At 44.7% G+C, this 21,682-nt stretch overlaps 1 protein-coding gene across 3 annotated transcripts in view; it reads left to right on the top strand.

Annotated features, from left to right (window-relative positions):
- The window catches only part of JCAD (junctional cadherin 5 associated), a 383,851-nt gene that overhangs the window by 228,002 nt on the left and 134,167 nt on the right, over positions 1 to 21,682 (top strand). For all 3 annotated transcript variants that reach the window (XM_069648086.1, XM_069648088.1, XM_069648087.1), the window contains exon 3: positions 8,075 to 8,437. In XM_069648086.1, coding sequence (XP_069504187.1) covers positions 8,136 to 8,437 — 302 coding nt within the window. In that variant the 5' untranslated portion in view covers positions 8,075 to 8,135. The remainder of the gene's footprint in view (positions 1 to 8,074; positions 8,438 to 21,682) is intronic.

The following is a 21,682-nucleotide window of genomic DNA, read 5'->3' as shown; positions in this document are numbered from 1 at the left end:
AGGCATGCACAATAGGTTCAGTGACAAGATACAAAATGGTAGGCAGAACAGTATTAGGGGGCTCTCACAGTAGTAGTGGGACGTGCACAATTGGTGCAGTGATAGGATACAAATGGAGGTAATACAGTATTAGAAGCTATCACCGTAGTGGTGCAGTGATGAGATACAAGTGGTAGGCAGTACAGAATTGGAATGCAGTCACAGTAGCAGTCGGGCTTGCAGAATAGGTGCCATGATATGATACAAAGTGGAAGGCAATACAATGTTAGAAGGCTATCACAGTGCACATATGCAGTTTAACGGGTTAGCTGTGCAAGCAGAATTAGTTCAGGCAGTACAATTAAGGCAGTTCAAGCAAGCTGAGCAAGATAGGCAAATATAAAAATAAAAGGCAGACTAATTATGCATGGATGACAAACAGGCATTTTGCAGGTTGCAGGTGCTGCGAGATAAGGTGATGAAGTTGTTCAAATTGATTGGGCATAGGAGAACATGCGAGGTGTTTACAAACATAGGGGCTGCAACTGTATTAACACTACGGTGATTTTGCGTCACATTGTACATATAGAGTCTAGCAGAGTATTTCGTGTGGACCACGGAGCAATCCGGGCACTGGGAACGGTATCCTCTGCTGGGGAGTGATTCGGAGTGGCGGTGGGCAGTAAGGAGTTCTGACCAGTTGAGAATGATATTGGGTTGTTTGCAGGGAGACAGTAGTTCGGAATTTGCTTACCCTGTAATGGAAATGTTTGCGGTGAGCAGATCGATGGACAGGTGATCGTGTGAAGAGCAGGGTGTGGCGTCCTGTGGCCGCGGGTCGGCCCGGACAGGCCCAGACAGGATTTGGCCTTAGGCTACAGGCCTTAGGCGTCTGGCCGGCTTCCACCTTCTGGCTCCTCCACGGGCCTATGAGGGCATCGGGTAAAGGTTGCTAGGCAACCAAATGAACACAAAAAGAATTTAGCGTTACGGCGGCCATTTTAGGAATCTGATGAAAGGGTCTGCTGCTTAGACCCACGTGGGGTGCCACAAGGGGTAAGGTGGTGGTAGTCAACAAAGCAGGTTGGGGCCATGGCTGCACAGTGAGGATAGCTCACTTCAATACCTTCAATAACAGCTGATTGCAAATCGATCGTCGAAGATGATCAGAAGTCTAGCTGCTCCTGCAGCTGCGACTCGTAGATGATCAGAAGTCTAGCTGCTCCTGCAGCTGCGACTCGTTGGGAAGAGGCTCAGCTGCTCCTGCAGCTGGTGGGTGGTCGGGGCGCCTGCCCTTGTGGAGGGGGATAGGGGATGAGGCCCAGACAGGATTTGGCCTTAGGCTACGGGCCTTGGCCGTGGGGCCCGGTTCCGCCTTCCGGCTCCTTCATGGGCCTACGAGGGCGTTGGGTATCTATCATTAGACCCTTCTTTAGGCCAAGAATTAAGCATTTTGCATTTCGTTTCCCGCAACCATTCTTGATGGTATTTTAAAATCTTTACCTTATACCCGGGAAACATCAAACAAATGTTCAAAAATCATGATATAAACCCCAAGAACAGAACATGTAGCACAAAATATCCTTACCCAAAAAATCCCTTTTCCTTTCCCTTTTCCAAAAAAGGAATTTCCTGCACTCGCTCTCCTTACTCACTTTCACCACAACAGTTTCGGTACTTATACATTCCTCTGGCATACACAAAAGACAGCATATTATTAAAACACTGCACTGGCCATAATCCTCTTTACTTCTCTGAGATTTCTCCTTCACTCTGGCATAAAAGAAGCGCAATGTTTTCCACTACAACACTGCTGTATCTCTCTCTTTTTTACCAGTACAACACTCTTGACTATAGTGCTGTCTATTCCTGACTACAGGAAGATACCCTTCACTACTTCGACTAACCAAGAAAAAGCGAGGCGCAGGCTCCGTCCGCACAATCAATACAAAGTAAGGGGTTACCAAGGGTATTCTCCAGAAAGTTATCTACAGGTAGACTTTCCGTAAAATTCCATCTCACCCTAACCTGAGGCCTCCTGCCAAACAGACAAGCAAACTGAAAGGTGTTGAGGCTATCCTTAAAATGGATGTGCAGGGGTCGGAGACCACACCTCTAAAATAACAAACTAAGTAAAAAAGAACTTACGACATAGAACAATTCATTCACTCCCCCAAAAACACTCACTCTTCCAACCTACTTGACCTAATCTAACCCCACGCACACCTATCTTGCCCTATCCAAGAAAAAAAAACCTCCTTCTTCTCCACTGTTACACTCTTGCTTTACCTGGTGAAGATGCACTCACAAGAACGTGAACCCTGAAGCACTCCAAAGTGATGCTCCTTTAATCTGTCCTGCGCAGCTCGGCCACAGTACCACACCTCCGGGTGACAGACAGGCCTCCAAACAATATGGTGTAGGCCTCTTTTTTGTCGTGCATGAAAGACTGGGCCCTGCAGGGAACCTCTTCAGCTGCGCTGGGCAGACTGGAGACACCAAACGTCTCAGTGAGCCTGGGGCCCACCCAGGGACGCCAAATGTAGGAGTGGATCTTTGATCGCCTTAACCCAAAGTAGGCCCACAACTTAAAGAGCAATTGCACGTTTGTCCCTAAAGCAAGTTTATTGTACAAACGGCCGGGTGGGTCTAGATCACATCAAAGAGCCAAACTAACCAGAGTCTCCTTGAACCACACAAAGAACACACATTTTATACCATTTGCAACAGTTTAAACACTCTCACAGGTTTTGTTACAAAGTCAACCCATGATTGACCAAAGTCAACGCATGATTGGTCAAACCTATACAATGTAACCATATTCCCTTCAGTTCCCACACTTCTCCTTGGATGCATTCATCTAAGCACCACCCTCTTTAAACTTATAATTGCATGTTTCATGTTTACACTACACCCCTCTCTGGTGCTCTTCCATATTTGGTCACAGCCGCATCTCCTAGTTACACATTTACACAACTTACAAACAGTTTCAATTATTACAGGTTCCATCTCGTTGGAAACCTTTACACCTACTTGTGACGCACATGGCCATTTTATGGCCATTCCATTGATGTGAAGAGGAGGGGATCAAACACACTTCCTTTTGATCTATTGTTGCTAGTTTGATCACCCAAACGTGTTGGTGTCCACGTTTCATTCTAAACTATGCAATTTACCATTCCAGCCCACATGGCCCCAACTCACACCGTGACAACTCAATCAAAACTCCATAATCTATTGGTGCACCTTCCCTGAAGCAAACCTTGCCTCAGGTTAATTGTCTGGCCCTGATACCCAGACCTACCAGGTGGCCAAAATTCCTGTCATTCAATAACAGGCTCCTATGTACTTACAGAGTTTACATCTCTCTTCCACAATAGCAGCAGGCCATAAAACAGGTTTGTCCGAAACTGACTGAGGCAGCTGCTCACTTTCAGCCTTCAGTCTTACAAAACCACTTTTCTGGACATTCAAAGTTTCACCTTGCAGATCCAAGAGTCATTACGAGTCCGGCGGTAACCATGCCTGAAATTCCGGCAGATTACCACCGGACTCGTATTACCATTCTGCCTCCGTGATTCCCGGAATTACCAGGGCATTACGACCCTGGTGACCCGGGAATTCCGGAGGCGGAATTCGGTAAATCCCCATTCACATTAAGTCCCTTAGGACTCAATGGGGATGGGGAAGTGGAAACACCGGCACCATCTCGGGATGGTGCCGGTGTTTCCACGTCCGCCTGCAGGCGGGTGGTGTTAAACCCACCAGGTCAGACCTGGCGGGAATGACACCTCACGCCTGCAGAACTCGAGATCACCCGGCCCGGAAACAACGGTGGCGGTGGGTTTACCGCCACCGTTATTTCCAGACCGGGTGACTCGTAATGAGGCCCAGTGATTCATACAAACTCCCCACAATGAGGGGACACATGGCACACAGAATCCTGAATTCATAATATCCCAACTATCCCTCAAAGTTCCCCGTGTATGTGTGTTCATGCATGTGTGTGTTATAGACTACTGTGTCCCCACATCACACTCTCCATTCACAATCTTCTATCTCGCATGCACATGTTTAACTACTTGCTTCTCATTAAGGCTGAGTGACACTGTGCATTTATATTGTATCTATACCATATCAACAAAGTTGTCATTATATTGCTGCATGCGTGCAAATATATAAATGTATCATCTTACTCAAAGAACCCTCAAACAATTCAATCAAGGGACTGCACAATCCTGAAGGGAACAATTGAGGGAGACATCCCGGTGAAATCTTCATGGATGGGTGCAGTAAGTGAACAGATATTAGATTACATATGTGTTTCTTCAAACATGTCCAGGATTATTAAAACAATTGAAGTTTGTACAACAGGAAAAAGCGACCATAACCAATCGATAATGGCCTGTCACAACATTAATAAGAGGGAGCTGATGGCCTATGGTTTAAAACTCTTTATGAATCCCGGCAGAACTAGAGTGCACATTCAAGTAACGAAAATGCCAGATCTGATAATAATCTATCTAGAACCGTTAATTTAACAGGGGCGGAAGATGGTGACCAAAGGGTAAACTATACCCCACTATTCCAAGAGTTCATAGTAGAACAAAGTTGGGAAAATGGAAGAGCAAAGATGGTTCATCGACATGCCTATGACAAAGAGATTGTAGCTAAGAAAAAAGCTCTAAGGAAGGCTATTGGGCTGTTAAAACGCCACAAGACAGGTAACAATTCACGGGAGATCCATAAACTCAAACAACGCCATAACAATTGGCTGCAGCTACATAAAAAGAACATGCTTTATCAAGATGCCCAACGTATGCTACATAACATCAAAACAAATAACACTGCAGCCATATGGTCAATTAGAAATGAAATAGATGCACCTCAAGATGCGTTGTTGTCCAACCCAATCTCGGCTATGACCTGGTATGCCCATTACACCAATTTGCAAGACGCTGAAGATGATGAGGTTGAAGAAATAAGTTCATTGCCAACACAACTTTCGGAATTGGACTTCAGAGGATCATTCATTAGACATCGAGGTCCCTACAATTGATGATATCATTAAGAGACTCAAAAATTCGAGACCCCCTGGCCCAGATTGGCTGATGAACGCCCTAATGAAACAAAATCCTCAGCAATGGGCAGTCTTTCTACATGATCTGTAAAAAAGCATCTTGGAATTTTCGAAGGTACCGGCTTCTTGGAAATCGGCAGTGGTTGCCCAATCTTTAAAAAAGGGTTGAGAACAGATCCGGAACAACTACTGCCTGTTTGCTCTACTAGATGTGGCTGGTAAAATCTTCAGGACTATCATATTAAAAGCTTTATCCAGATGGAGCAGTGATTCAGGCCACCAAGATCAATGGCAGTCTAGTTTTACCAAGGGCATCGGTACTCCACTTAAAATCTTAATAAACCTCCTAAAAGCTAAAGCAGAGCGTAGTAAGGGACAGAAAATATACTTGCCGTTTATTGCCTTTCTAAAGCATTTGATTCAATTAGAAGAGCCAAGTTATGGACAAAATTGGAGAAGTGGCGATGCCCGGGAGTGATTTCGGAGAACATCAAAGACCTCCATTGTGACACATCAATTAAGATCAAGTTACACCAAGCAGGCCAGCTGTCTGAGGCTATATCAATAAAGATGGGCCTGAAACAAGGTTGTCCACTGGCACCCAAACTTTCTAAACTGTTCACGTCAGACATCGATGTTGCGTTTATGCATACACGGACCTTTCCTCCCTCTGCACAGCTTTAGATCCACCCTTCAAGCACTGGTACTATCCCACCTGGATGGGGGCAATGCCCTCCTAGAGATCTTCAGGTCGTCCCCCTTGTGCCCCAGAAAAGTGTCCTACATGCGGCCTCACACCACATCAGGGGTCTATGCAGATGCGACCACATCACCCCACCCCTCATCAACCTTCACTGGCTCCCACTGCACACACGCATCACCTTCAATTCTTGCTGCATCATCCATAAGGCAGTTGCCCTCAGGTCACCCAGCTACCTCGCAGAGAAACTCAGCATCTCCGGCGGATGGTATACCAGCCAAAGCCAGGACACGTGCAGACTTCACATCTGCCACTGCAATGAGGAAAGGACCAGAAAACAAGCCTTCTCTGTCTTCGCTCCTAGACTATGGAACTATAGACTATGGAACCTCCTCCCCGTCAGCATCACCCTTGCTCCAACGCTCCTACAATTCAAAAAAGAATTCAAGACCTGCCTCTTCAAGGAGTCTCTCCTCCTCAACATCTAGGCCATCATGTCATCATCCCCTGCATCACCAGAATCGCTAGACGCCGCCCCTTCTTCTCCCCACCACACTGTACAGCTGTACCCCTCTGTAACCTACCCCCTCTGTATATCTGTTCTGCTGTTACCTCTGAAAAGCGCTCCATTATGCATCTGTACTGTTGTATACTGTTGTAAAGTTCTCCATTGCGTATCTGTATTGTTGTTTACCTCTGTAAAGCGATATGTTGCTTCTTGAAGCTAGATCCTCGTTCAATAAATACCATAATTATAATAATACTAATAACTAAGCAATATGCCCCGAGCTGCGGGGGCATTACCGACTCAGGTAATGCCCCGGGGCCCATAGTTATCGCGAGGGCCTTAACGAAGGCCCTGGGGTATTACCAGAGTTGGTAATGCCCTTTCCGCGAGGGGGATATAGATATTAGTACCCCGGCCTGCAAAAACTTCGTGACCGGGGCATTGGAAGCACAATGGACCTTGTAGATAGACCAGGTTGAAGGTGAGAGTGTGGTGCGCAGGAGACTGATTGGGAATGGGTAGATGGATGAGAGGATGAATCGTGAAAGATAACACGACTGCAGAATAAGACAAAGTAGGTCATCCAGATTTTGGGAGTCAGACAGGGGCTGTCTGGGCAATGTAAGGCAGTAGTTACAAGCAGAGAGCCAAGTGCCCAGACCCTTAGTACCACCGTTCTGGTTAACTGCAAAACACACGGCCTCATTACGACCCTGGCGGAAATCGTGGCGCAAAATGCACCATGGAGCACGGCGGAAAGCTGCCGATAGCGCCATGGGGGTTGGCGGATTTACCGCCCCATTCCGACCTTGGCGGGGCGGTAAATCCCCATTCCCCATTTTACCCTTCCCCATTCCCATTTTTGCCCCATAGGGTATAATGGGAGTGGGGAAGGCGTTAATTACGCCACCGTAAAATACGGTGGCGTAATTAACAACAAGGTCCCGTAGCACCATGGATTTCTCCGCCCGGAAAAACCAGGCGGAAAACGCTCCATGGCGCTACGGGAACTCGTAGTAGGGCGGACGGGTCCGCCGCGGATACCGCTGGCGTAAACCCACTCCGCCAGGGTCGTAATGAGGCCCACTGTTAACTACGCTTATCTTTTTTGTGCCCTCACCAAATGTCAGGGTTCACAATAAACAGTCGATATGGGGCACATCTATAGGCATAACAGCTTCATTATGGTTGGATTCGAATGACAGACAAAGTGTTACGGACAAATCGGGCCACATTTGCATTAAAAAAATGTTATGCTCAGAAAGGGAATTGCAATATCTATATTGGTATAAAATGTATAACTTTGACCTGTGATATCAGTTTGCGTTGGGCAGTGGAAAAGAGAGATGCTGGCTCAAATCACATGTTTTGCCCATGTGGCCAAGAAATACAATTTTAAAACACCTACAAAAAGCTCATGACCATGCAGAACAGACTTCTGTACTGTGCAGATATTAACATAATGTTCATGGTCGCATTGTTTGAAACTCGGAAAGTCTCAAGAATGGGTTGCTTGATAAAATGTGGCCGCAGACGAGATCACTAAACCCGTGTGTCATTTTGGCTTATTCAGCAATTCTTCTACTACTCATCCCTCACACAGCACAGTTGGGATGTTGTAGTCTTGGGAAAAACTTCAAATGAGTCATCAACATGTATGCAAATAGTTGGGAATTCGATATCTGTTACTGAGACGAAACAATGACTGGGTACGAAAATGGACACAATTGTATCAATTTTAATTCACCATAACTTTCTGAACAAATCACTCCCTTTGCAAAGACATAGTTCTCCATTTCTCTTGCAGTGATGACGGATCCTGCCGAAGACATGTTTTTTCCAGCCCTTCTGTGACAGAGGCTAGCAGTATGTTCAGTGTTGAGGACCTTCTGATTGCTCATGGGTACAAACTGTCAACAAATACATCCGACTCATATCAGAAGAAAAGTGACAGATGCCACCATGAAAGTGTACAGAGAAGATCTGGACGTGGACCACTGAATGGCTACGAGACTGACTCTGGAGTTCATTCACTAGACAAGAATGCACCAGGCAAAGGCTACTGCAGTGACAATGAAGTCAAACTGGGCAGTCAGGTGAAGCAGTCAATCGATGCAAGTTTTGCCAAGGATAAAGGTGGTGTGGCCACTGTTCAAGCTTCGGAAGTGGGGTAAGTCAGCACACTCCTGTGCGTTGTATTAATCATAAATTGGCTTTGCTGCAGTAATTCATGCCTCCTCGAGTGAATGGCATTTTCGGTGCCACTCCTCTCTCATAATACAGACAGATCTAATGTTTTTAGGATCAGAATGGTAGCCCTGGCACTGCTCCAGTGGTGGCACCCTAGGCAAACTCCAAGAATTGCCTTACTGTTGCAGCACCAGCATTGTGAGTGGTGCGTTAACAAACAAAATGGATTAATGCTTGAGGCAGTCCTTACTTTTTCCTCCACGCGTTACGCTGTCTATATGTTAACGGGTAAGATCCTCTTGTATCTCTCGCATATATAGTTGTTAAATGTGGATGAGTCCAATGACGCAAAACAAAGTATCACTTCCTATCTCGGCCTCTCCATCTTATTTATAACAAAATGCTTTATGAAAACACCACATGGTGCGGGTCAGGTGAATCCACAATAAAATGTATTACTGCGTACACCGGCAGGTTTTGCGTAACAGGGTAAAACAATGCACTAAGTGACTTACCAATAGTGCCCGTATTGAAACATATGTCGCTTAATAAGGTTATGTGGTATTTTAAATGCCATATTTTGTTTGGATATGAAGTCTACAGTTGCAGTTTATGAACATGACATTGCACACAGTAGCTTGAAATGTTACATCAATGTGTTCAACAAATTGTTTGCATTTCAATATTAACAGTAAATACCCATTGGCGTAACACAAGATCTGGGGGCCCCCCGCGAGCCATGCAGACGGCCCCCCCCAACTCAGCAACAAATCACAGGTCGCGCCACACTCTGGGCCGGCCTAGATTACCACGCTTGCGCAATATGCACAAACGTGCTGCTGAAGGGATATGCCGCACACTGCACTAGGAGAAAGATATAAATCTATGTTTTAATACAATATACAGCACGCTTTCTGAGAAAAATTGCCTAAAAAGCCACATTGTTTGCTATTGTGTTGTAGGGTAACACCAATCCAATACATGCAAGTCACCAACAGTGCACAGGAACATTAATGCTTTGCTATTAAAAATGCATGCCACAATGAAAACATGTTCAACTGACTGCACAATGTAGACCAGTGTAGACACGTAATAGCATTACAGTAAAGCATGCCAGGCCACATTTAGACTTTCCTAGACTGGTTGCACCGAAATGCCAGTAGAAGCAATAAAACTCATCAAGAAGAGAGCACACATTCAAGCCTGCGTCTCTGCGGCCTCTAACAACACGGCCAAACTCTTTAAAATCTACAAGGAACTGGCCAATCCTGTTACGGTCTCTACCTCTCCTGTTCCCTCAACAGGCCCTCTGTATGGCTTTAGCCTCTCGCTTCTCCGCTAAAACCCAGGACATCCTGCCCACTATCTCCTCTTCCTCTCCCACTTCCTCTCTCGGCCCCCCTTTGGCCATCTCTCCCTCTCCTCCTGTTTTCTCCTCTTTCTGTCTAACACCTGACAAGCTTTCTAGACAAGTCCCATCTATGGAAGTGTCATCGAAACAGGTGCTCGCCCGCTCCTCCAGAACCATCAACGACCATATTGACACCCTTGCTCCAGCCTTGGCCGAATTCTGTAATCTTTCTTTTCCCACTGGAACTTTCCCCTCTCCCAAACTCTTGGAAAAGCTGTCCATCTCCCAGCTTACTGTCCACACTGAATCTGTTGGTTGCCTCCTTGACCATCAGTCTGGTTTAAGAGTTGCCAGAGACATGGAAACTGCTCTCCTGAACACCTGTGAAGATCTGATCTCTAACCTCGATTCCAGCATTCCTTCTGTCCTCATCCTCCTTGAATGTTCCTCTGCTTTCAAAATGGTCAACCACACCATCCTGATCAATCGACTCTGTGAGAACCTGGGCATCATGGATCAGGCCCTGGAGTGGCTGACCTCCTTCCTCTTGGACCGCCCCTCCCAGGTCCAATTTGGTCCCTTCCTCTCTGCCTCTCTCTTTACCTGTGGCGTTCCCCAGGGCTCTATCCTCTCACCCTGGTTTTTCAACCTCTACTTGGCCCCTTTGGCCCACCTGATCTCTACCTTCTCCTCGAACTTTCAGTGTTATGCGGATGACACTTAGCTTTCCTTCAGGCTCCCCTCAGCCTCCTCTCCTTTCTCGCTCATTCCTGGTGTCATCTTCAACTCAACTCTCTATTTCTCTCCTCACATCTCGTATGTCACCAAGAAGCCCCACTACCAGCTGCACCTCCTCAAAGGGACACTTCCCTTTATCACTTTTCCCCAGAAGCTCACTGTCTCCAGAGCCCTGGTTCTCTCTAGGCTGGACTACTGCAAGAGCCACTTTCTAAATCTGCCTTCCTCTACTGTCCGCCCTCTGCAACTAATCCAGATCAAGACTGTGAGACTTATCCTTGGCCTCAAGCCCAAGGACTGTATCTCTCCAGCCATGAATTGTCTCCACTGGCTCCGGTGGCTGCAAGGATCAAGTTCAAGACCCTTTGCATTTCCACAAGGCTTTCTGGGGCTGGGATCCGCACTACATCCAAGGGTCCCTTCCAAAATACCTTCCATCTCAAGCCCTATGGGTTAGATGCTTTCCCAGGCAGAGAGTGGGGGGTAGATCTCTCTCCTCTGTAGGTGCCTCCCTCTGGAATGGCCTCTCTGCCCCTCCCAAACTTGAGCCGTTCCACCTGAAGTTCCAGAAGCAGCTCAAAACGTTCCTCTTCTCCTCTGCTTTCTCTCTCTCCCACCCCTGCTGACGTACCTGACCTACCTGTCGGATGACCCAACTGGTTGCTTGGCTAACCTCAGTGTCACTGAGTCCAGGCTTTTTCTTGATGATTCACCCTTGCACTGCCTCTGGGCCTACCCCTAGCTTCCCTGGCTGCACTTACTCAGAGCATCTCTTCCCTGTTGTCCCTTCCCCTCTCCCCTCTCCCTTGCCCTTCCCTCCTCCCCCATCCCTCCCTTTCCCTTGCACTTCTCGTTCTCGCACTTGCATGATCTGAATGACACAAGACCTAGTAAGATTGTTTTCCTTCCCTTGTCTTGTCGTGCCTAAAAACAACTTGTGTACAGGTGCGTAATATATGACTCATCATATCATATCATAATTTTATCACAGATACCCAGAAAAATATACAATGCCGTAGTAAGAAACGGCTAGACTGGCAGACCCCAAAGGGCAGTCTAGCCAGGTAATTACACTTAGCAGGATTGCTTTATCAGAAACCCCAGTTAAAAAAGTCATACCGAACTGAGGAATGACTACACTGGCTGCACCAAAATGCCTCTCTAGCCACTAATACCACATATCATGCCTGCTTAGCATTGACATGGTCGACCGTTATGATTTATTGCACAATCCCCCCCACCACACGTTCCCTCTCCCTCCCACCCCCTACCCCAACCTCCAAAATCGGCTGATTGGCCCAGAATTACCGCCATATCCCTCTTCCTTGTACCAGTGCTTATGTATAAGGCTCCTCGCCTCATATGTAAGCACTGGGATGAGGAAGAGTGGGACTAGGAGTAATGAAGATTACAGGTAGCTAAGTCAGGCATTACCTTCATGTACCTCTCCCTCATCCCAGTACTTGTGTATGAGGCATAGTGACTCATACACAAATACTGCCTCACACACAAGTACTGGGATGAGGAAGAATAGGGCCAGGACTAATGCAGATTACCAATACGTAATCAAGGCATTAAACACAAGTAGTGGTGCAACACCATTGAGCTGACTGGGCTTCAGCACCCCGCCCCCCTGAAATTGTGGGCTATGTTGACTTGACCTGGCTGACCTACATAGCAGTTGCTGGACAGAAAAGCACACAGATGTTAAACAGCACCTAGGTTTCGCTGTTAACAATGGCCCGGCCCAGCAATTACTAACGTTCAGCATTTCACGGTTAGTGTCTACATTCAAATGTCAAATTTTTTGGCAATTGAAATTGTGATGTGGGTTTAGTACTTGCATGCCAGGGGAGTGATTGGAAGGGTAGAAAGGGAACAGGAGACAAGTCATTCTCACAGCGGTCCATAATTGGGTGCTTTCAGAATTAAAGGAGAGAGTTAACTGCTTGTAACATTGAGGCTGCACTAGAAATAGTCTCATTAAAATGCGTAAAGAAGTAAGATGCCCCCACACAAATAAGTTTACTCCTCCCCCACCGCACGTGAAGTTAGCGCCTCTCCCAACATTTGAAGGGTTAGCCCTCCTGAAATGTAGGTTTTGTTGCGCCCCTGAAAACAAGCACGCACACCAATGACCATATATACACATGCACACCCAGCCATCCATACATTTAAGTGTGCACCCCTTTCACCATACAGGCACACCCAGGAAGCCACCCATACATTTGTGTGCACCCTTTCACCATATACTCACAGAGGCAGCCACCTATACATTTAAGTGTGCATCCTTTCACTGTAAACGCACACAGGCATACCCAGCCACCCATACATGTGTGTGCACTCTTTCACCATACACTCTTACACGCACACGTCATGGGGTTGAGGGGAGCCATAATACGTCACTATGACTTCATAAAGAAATTATTTCAATTAAGGACGGAAGCATAACGGAAATAATGTATTTATGAAGGTAGAGTGACTTAAAGGGCTGCCTCCACCCCGTGACATGGAGGCCTCCAGCCTAGGGTCTTAATCTCATGGGGTCGGAATAGCATCAGGACTTCAAAAAGAAAGTTTCTTTTTGTATTTACTCTGCCTTCATAAAGAAATTATTTCTATTATACACATTTTTTTCATAAATGCAGAGTGAATTAAAAAAGAAATGTAAAAAAAAATATAATAATTTGAAAACATTTTTTTTAATTTATTTTTACTCCAAGTGGGGCCCCCTCCCAGGACATGTGGTCCCGGGACCCCCGCATCGCAGGAGCTGCGGGGGCCCCTGTTACGCAAATACCCCATAAGACAATTCAACATATATCAATGGCTTGGGGGAGTAGTTTATCCTGCTGAATTTGTTCATTCGAGTTTACTGGGGTTGTAGCCGGACCAGAAAAGGATGAAAAATAAGTGTTTCATTGTGGGAGATTTTGTTATTTGTGGTTCCTCCCTGAGCTTGTCACACACTCAGGCAAGAACAGAACAAAATGTTCTAAGAAAATGTTAGCTTTTGATAACATTCTGCCAATGTAATGTTGTTCAGAACTGTGAGTAGGAGTCATGCTCTCTGTGTGGTATCTTTTGAGAGCACGTATTCAGGCTATTCATGCAGACACTCCTAAACTCAATTAGATAAACTCGTCATCTGTAATAATAGTGTACATTTGTGTAAAATGGACCGACTGTTGGCACCATCACTCGAGAGGTCCTGCCATCCATTCACTTATCATCTCTTCAAACACTTTTGTTACACTCTGGTTTGCAAATGTAAACCCCAAATCTACTCTTGTTGTAACAAAAAGTATAATTCGTTGTAGTAGGAGCCTAGCATGCTATTATCGTCAAAAAGTATAACAGGGTTCTTATTTCGGGCAACGAAAGTCTAATGTGAACATTATTTAGCGATTTCATAAAAGTGGAATGATAGGCCCCATGTTGATGTCTTTCTGTAACCAACAAGGACCAGCAGTGAAAGGTCTGAGTGCACTAACACCCAACTGTATTTTGCTACTTTGACCTTAATGGAGTGTTCTTACATTGTTTATTTAGGAAGAAATAAAACAAAAGACCCTACTGCACAGGGACCAAAGTGCACATTTTCTACTTCAAACTTCTTAATTCACACTGCAGCCATTGTTTTATCACTTGCAGTCAATACACTAACACGACTTTTGTGTGCAGCTATTTTGAATGATTTCTTACTAAAGCTATGTAGACGGAGGTGAGGGAGAGTTACCACCCCTAAATCCTGTCCACTTTTGGCAAGAGTTAGATGCAGTGCAGTGTAATGCCCACATTTGCCCCTGCTCAACGTCCAAATTCTGATTTTGAAGGCACTAGACTGTTCCCTGCTCCCCCGTGTTCAGTTGTTCTGTGACACTGTTTATTTGCAAGGAGGTGTAAAGAGTCTCAGATACCCTGTATCCTTAAATGACCCACAGGCACTTGCCACGAGATGCGATGCATAAAGTAAACAAGATTAGATCGTGTGAACTCTGTTCCCAGCTATCTCAGACTCTTCGTTTTCCCTCTGTTGGACTCTCTTCCCCCATGATAAGTTATGTAGTGTGCATCAAGTTCATCTGCTTCTGTTCTGCATTCCTCCTTATCCTGAATACCTCCAACGTCCCTCCAAGTGCACAGATGTTCTCCACCCTGTCCTTATAACCCTGATTTGCTAATGTGCCTGGCTGGGGGTGGGGCGAGTGCATAGTGTGACTGAATTCGTTCACTGTCACAGTATGTAGAGCGTGGTTGAAGTTTAGCATAGCCTGTTTGCATGCATACAATGAGTTGATAAGAGTGTACAATGCCTTTCTATAGCTGTGCAGTGCCAGACTGACGGTGTTCAGAGCATGGCCAAGGGTGTGCAACGCAATGTGTGCAGAATGTAGATGAGCATGTGCAGTCTGTCAGATGTGCAAAATGGAGTTGTCCTTCTACAGAGTATTGCTCAGTATGCGCATGGAACAGTTGAGAATGAGCAGATATGGTTAAGCAAATGCGGGAAATGGTTGTGTGTGCGTGAAGAGAATGTGGTTTGATGTACACATATATTGTGGCTAAGGCTGTACAATTATTGTGGTTGAAGGTATGCAGGCCATTACCCTGGGCTTGCTGAACGGTTGGTTAAAGCTTAATTTAGTGTGTCAGAGCTTAATTGAATTTGTGCTGGGTGAGGTGTGCACAATGTTGAGGAACACGTGAATAATTTGGATCTGCATATCAGGAGCATGGTGGATCATTTACAGAGTAGAATTTAGAGCTTGCAGAAGGTTCTTGACCATGTGCAGAGATCGGATTTGAGCTCAAATTGGAGCTATGGATGTGTAGAAAGTGTTGTTGAGCTTGTGCAGTTAGTGGTGGGGGATATATGAAGTGTCAGGGGTGTAGTATATCGACAGTGTGGCTGGGGGCATGGAGAATATCACTGAGGTGATATGTCTCGAGCCGACGGGCTGACCCTGTCGGTAATGAGGCAGGTCTTGACTTATTTTGTGAATTGTAGGAGCGGTAGGGCGAGGCTGATGCTGACGAGGAGGAAGTACCATTGTCTGGGGCGTAGACAGAGAAGGCTTGTTTTCTGGTCCTTTCCTTATTACAGTGGCAGATGTCAAATCTGCACGTGTTCTGGCTTCTGGTGGTATACCATCTGCTAGAGTTGCTGAGTTTTTCTGCGAGGTAGCTGGGTGACTTGAGGGCAACTGCCTTATGCAAAGGGCCTGAGCGAAGCCATTAGCACCTGTCTAGTTCACAACGCAGGTGCTAATGGTGCGTTTATTAATTTAAAAAAAAAAGAACTCACCTTTTCTATCCGGCGCCGCACAGTGCTGTCGGCCCCAAAGACTTTGTGGTCGACAGCGGTGTATGGCACCAGGCTGCACAGCAAAGGTACCCTCTTAGCACCCGCATAGGAAATTACGTGGGTGCTAAGAGGTGAGGGGGTGGGGGCGGTGAAGGGAAGGGAATGGGGGTGCTGACTATCCAGGCTGCCCGGAACGCAGGGTTGTACCATACAATACAGTCCGTGTTCCAAGTATCCTGATTAGCCAGCATCTCCTCCCAGGGTGCTAATATGGATTGCAGAGCCTATTTAAATGTGAGATATACCTTTTACATATACCTTTCTCTGCTGGCATGACTCATTTCCTCCTTCTCCCTCAACTTCCAGTGCTACGCTGACGATACACAACTTTTCTTCAAACTTCCAACTGATGCCCTTGCACCCTCCTTCATCCCTGACTGCCTCTCTGCCCTCTACGTCTGGTGCACTGCCAATAACCTCTGCCTTAATGCCAGGAAAACAGAGATTCTTCCTATTGGGCCCCCTGCACCATACTTCTTTCCTGCACTCTGGCCTTCCTCCATGGGCCACCCCCCTCTGCCTCCTCCGCTGTAGCTAGGAATCTCTGAGTCATCTTCGACTCCTCCCTCTCCTTTATCCCTCATATTCAGGACATTGTCATGAAGTCCCACTTTCAGCTCTTCCTTCTCAAAGGGACTCTACCCTCCCTCACCTTCCCCCAGAGACTCAATGTTACCTGTGCTCTGGTTCTCTCCAGGCTAGACTACTGCAATAGCCTCCTCCTTAATCTTCCTTCCTTCACCCTGTGACCCATCCAGCTAACCCAGAATAGGGCAGCGAGACTTAGCCTTGGCCTCAAGCCCAGAGACTGCATCTCTCCTGCTCTACAAAGCCTTCACTGGTCTCAGCACGGATTAAATTCAAATCCCTTTGTATCATATAGAAGGCTATCTGGGCCTGGGCACCACTCTATCTTCAACACTTTCTGACCAAATACTCTCCTTCTAGACTCCTCTGTTCCTTTGGCACCAACTCTCTGCGTGTTAAGTGCTTTGCTAAGCAGAGAGCTGTTGGGCAATCACTTTCCTCGGCTGGCTCTCTCCTGTGGAACAGCATCCCTCTCCGTCTTGAGCAAGACCTCTTTAAGTTCTGAAAAAGCCTCAAGACCTTTCTCTTTACCTCCTTCTTCTCCTCCTCTCTTCCCTGCTAATCTTACAGCAGCATGATTGATGTGCAGAACCTTATTTGTCCTCAGGGCCTTGACCCCCCACATGTCTCATCCTAGCCGCTGTCTTTGTCCTGAACTTACTTGGCTCACCCACTCATCGGTGGTTGCACGTACATACTTCTCCTCGTAACACTTACCCTGAGCACTTCTCCATGTGCATCAAAGCACCTTATCCCTCCCGCAACCGCCCACCCTGCACTTGCACATTCGGAACACACACAAGGCATAGTAGGTTCGTCTCCCCTTCCCTTTACTCTCATTATTTGTTTGTACTATTAATGCAATTATTTATCCTTCTGTAATTCATTGTTTTCTCCTGTCCCCACCCTGTTTGCCCTGTGGGCGCTTTGAAACAGTATTGATAATTATATAAGCGCCTAATAAGTGATTAATAAATAAATAAATACACTGGTGAAAGATGTGCTGACCATGGATGACATTGTGCACATTAGGAGAGAGAGGCTGTGGGACTGATGTACAAAGCTTTTATAAATCGGGTCCTGTGTGTGGTCCAGGGTAAGCAAGGCATGGGTCAAAATATTTACAGGCATCACAGTTTATTGGCACATTATTGGAGTACTAAATGCTGGACAAGCACTAAAAATGCAGGTGCAAGAAGCCTGCTAATCAACCAGAAACAACATTAATCCTCTGACTGTTGCTGTGGTTTTCTCCTAGTTTCAAGTGAATACTGGAGTGGAGAAAACATAAAATATCATCACTCATTTACAGATTTGAAGTTTAGATATTGGAGTAAAGATCCCCTTCCCCCGTCAACCCCCAATACCTGCACACATTATTTTGACCATTGAAAAGCTATAGTGGCCTAGGGGCCTCAGAATTTAATGGGTCATAGACTGAGGTGTTGTGAATTTATTGTATTGTGATGAGGACATTATCCATTTCTATTGCTTGGTATAGAGGAGAACTTTCGCAATCACAATGCAGGTTACATTCCTCTAAGTTAATGTTAATATTTTGATGTCAAGCATTAGAAAGTAGCTCATTGTGGTCTTTGCCCACTGGGGGAATATAAGAAGTCGGCAAAAGAAGCATTAACCTTTAAGATTTCTCGTGCAGCTTCCATGTTGGATGAAAACACAAATGGTTTGAAGTCTGCATCCAAGGCAAATTGAAGCATTGCTTGAATGCCAAAGCATCTGACATAGTTCATTAGGGGACCATGGTACTTTCTCAACTGAAAAGTTGATAGCATTTTTATGACAATAATGGACTATTTAATTTTCGCCCTCAAAGTTATTAAAGGCAATTATCATTTTGGTAAAAAATGAGTCACACGTGAGAGAGAATCAGTGAGACTTTCAGGCCACATAAGCAAAGGAAAGAACCAGGATGCAAATATGTTTGGTCTTAGCTTCCAATCAGTGGCACCTCATACCCATCCATTTCAGACTCTTTCCCCCATCCTCATGTAGTTTAAAAAATAAATCAAGACCTTTCTCTTCAAGGAGCCCCTTCTCCGCACTCTTAAGGTGCAACACACCTGCACAGCTCTGTCATTATCCCTTTTTTGCGACCATCCTGTACAGTGTGTAAATGTTAACAAAGTGTGTCAGAATGTGAAATGTTCTCCATGCTGTACATCCATAGACAGTTGAAAATTGTTTTGTGAATCAGGAGGGCTCCATTTTGTGAATTTCACATAGCTAGAGGTGGGACAAACTACACCTCTTTTCCAGGTGTAAGGCACATCATCAAAACATTTTTGTGAATCAGTTCCTGTGAGATATAGGGCATGTCGATACAACATTGATGAGGGGATCTGGTACACTGAATGAGGCAAAGGATTGCAAAGCGTGCTGCTATCCTTAAGGTATGTCCGTCACCTCTGGTGACACATCTAAGCACAGGAGATTCCAATCACAGATCATAAACACAGGCGAGAATATTTAGCTTGATAGACCTTGCAGATTATTGTTAGCAAGGAATCAATTAATATTTCAAACAATGTCAACTATTATTTGCATTTGATCTTATTAGTGGAATGTGTGATTTTCTGCATTAATAATGAATGAGTAATAACGGAGACTAAAACTAGAGATGTAAACATAAAGGTGCAAATAGTGAAAATAAAGCCATCTTAAATTAAGAAAGTGAATATAAGTACATATTTTTACTTTTTTACTCACACAGATATATCTTTTTTTGTGTATAGAATATCTGTTTGATTTCTTATTGATTTAGTCGTTTGGGAGAAACAACACATGGTCACATCTCAATTTGTTATCCCTTTTCTGCACTTAAGTAATTCCATTCATAAACATATTTTCAAAACGTGCTACCTCAAGAATCTTTTCAAACCTCCCCTTCCTCTCATTTTCTGAACCACACTCCTCCTGGTCAGAAGGAACTTGATCTGATATATGTCTTTTAAATGAAATATTAAAATCGGCAAAATTGTTCCTTTCTTCTTTTGTAGCTTAGTTATTTTCAATAAACATTATCTTTTTACTTTTTGTAGAGTTTTGCTTACCTGTGCATCTGCTTTTGTATGGCCCCAGGGAGCAAGGAAACGCTTTACATAGCACAGGGGAATAAATGATCTATTTACATGTGCATCATTTAGGAAAGGTGACCAAATAGTCCTATTGTGAGAACTTGGGAGAGTGACTGCCCGTGTGACTTTTCTTTCTTGGTTCATTCTGTTTTGCAGGTGTGTACATGGCCATTCGATGGCATATACTAAATGATTGTATCACAGTTTGTGTGATACTTGAATGTCCAGATCTGGTTTCTGTACAATCATTGTTTAATAGAATTAGTGAAAGAATCTGTGGCACATTTACCTATGTGATGATACCAGATAATATGGGGAAAGGGGAGTAATAGGATGTAAGGGTCAGGTGGCCCCGATTGTGTTTTCCTTTGGCCAGGTGGAAATAGTTTCATAAGTTCTTGGTCGGGGTCCCTGCCTTCATGTCTTGAAGAAAGATCCAGTTATGTATTGAAAAATATCCAACCTGTAGAGGAGGAATATATTATTTTATTGTCTGGCATTAACCATGCTAGTGACCATTTCCATTGGTAATCTCTACTTCAAATGTTGGTAAAAAGGTGAAAAATATCAGAACTAATATTCCTTTTCCATCCAACACAGTTTGGGATATCTTTTCTCTAGCCGCATAATTTTTCATTCCCTTAAAACGAATTTGCAGGTTCAGCTATGTTACTTCTCTAATAATCTTGCTGCTGATATCCAGAGACTCTGCTCAGACTCTTTTTCTGAACTGATGCACAAGCACACTCTGACGAGATGTTACTTGCTGAATCGCTCTATACATTCATTTTAAATCTTTTCTAGTGAAAACTCACTCATTAATTTGTATTTTGTATTTGTATTTATTTGTTATTTATATAGCGCCTTACAGCCAGGCTATGCACATAAGCCAATTTACAGCACAGATGAGTTTGAAGCATGGTCAAAGAAATACACAATGAGCAAGCAATTCAATAACAAAATAGTTAAAAGTGAAAATTAAGATTGTATTTAAACATGTTCAAAGCAGCACGAAAAACAGGGAAAGAGTCAATATAACAAAGAGAGAGAGAGGAAGACCATTCCAGTGAAAGGGAGTAAGCAAAGAAACAAACAAAAACGTGATTGCGCACAAGGGGGAATGAGGAACAAACAGAGAGATTGAGAACGAAGAACCCGAGAGGAAACATAGAAAGGGATGCCTGATAGATCAGAGCAAGGCCATGAAGAGACTTGAATACAATACAGAGAAAGTTGAATTTGAGTCTAGAATGGAAAGGTAACCATCCAAGAGAAGATAAATTAGTAGAAATAGAATTGCAAGGAGAAAGCAAATAGAAGAGTTAAAGATATACTTGAGAGGGGCCAGACGGAAGACAGGAAGACCAGAGAGTTGTGTAGAGCAGTAAAATACCCTTGAGAAAATAAGTGAACATATAAAAGGTTTAGTAGCACTAAAGGTAAGAAAGGCCCTAACTTTATGAATATAAAAGAGATGAAATTGACAGGAACGAGAGGTGATAGAGATATGATGAGAAAAGGATATATCAGCGTCAAGATGATGACCAAGGTTACGGCACTAAGTGAAATGGGAAGGCTTAAAGGGGGAAACAGGATAAAGGAAGAAGGGGACAGAGAAGGAATAGTAGCGTTGGAAAGAAAAGAACTTCAGTTTTAGAGGCAGTAAGAGCAAAGAAATGAACAGACATCCAAGTTTAAATAGCAGAAAGACAGGTCAAAATATTTATTTGAATAGTAGGAGTAAAAGAAAAAAAGACAAGAAAAGTTGGGTATCATCAGCATAGACGTGAGGAGATAACCCAAAGGAGTAAATAATAGAAGCAAGAGGAGAAGTGAAAAGGACCAAGCACAGAACCCTGTGGAGCACTGTGAGAAAGCAGATTAACATCAGATCAGGTTCCAGCCCATGAGACCGAGTAAGTAAGACTGAAGCCAAGATAACACAGAACTGGAGAAGTCAAAAGAAGAGAGAGAGTGACTAAGTAATATGTGGTCCACTATGTCAAAAGCAGTGGATAAATCCGTAAGTATAAGAATAGAAGAGTGTTTAGAGTAGCAAGCTGATAGCTGTGAGTCACAGAA

This window comes from Ambystoma mexicanum, chromosome 2q (genome assembly GCF_040938575.1).
Source record: "Ambystoma mexicanum isolate Mex_15411 chromosome 2q, UKY_AmexF1_1, whole genome shotgun sequence".
Taxonomy (NCBI): domain Eukaryota; kingdom Metazoa; phylum Chordata; class Amphibia; order Caudata; family Ambystomatidae; genus Ambystoma; species Ambystoma mexicanum.
Note: the sequence above shows the minus strand (reverse complement) of the source record. Positions and strands in the feature narration are given on the sequence as shown.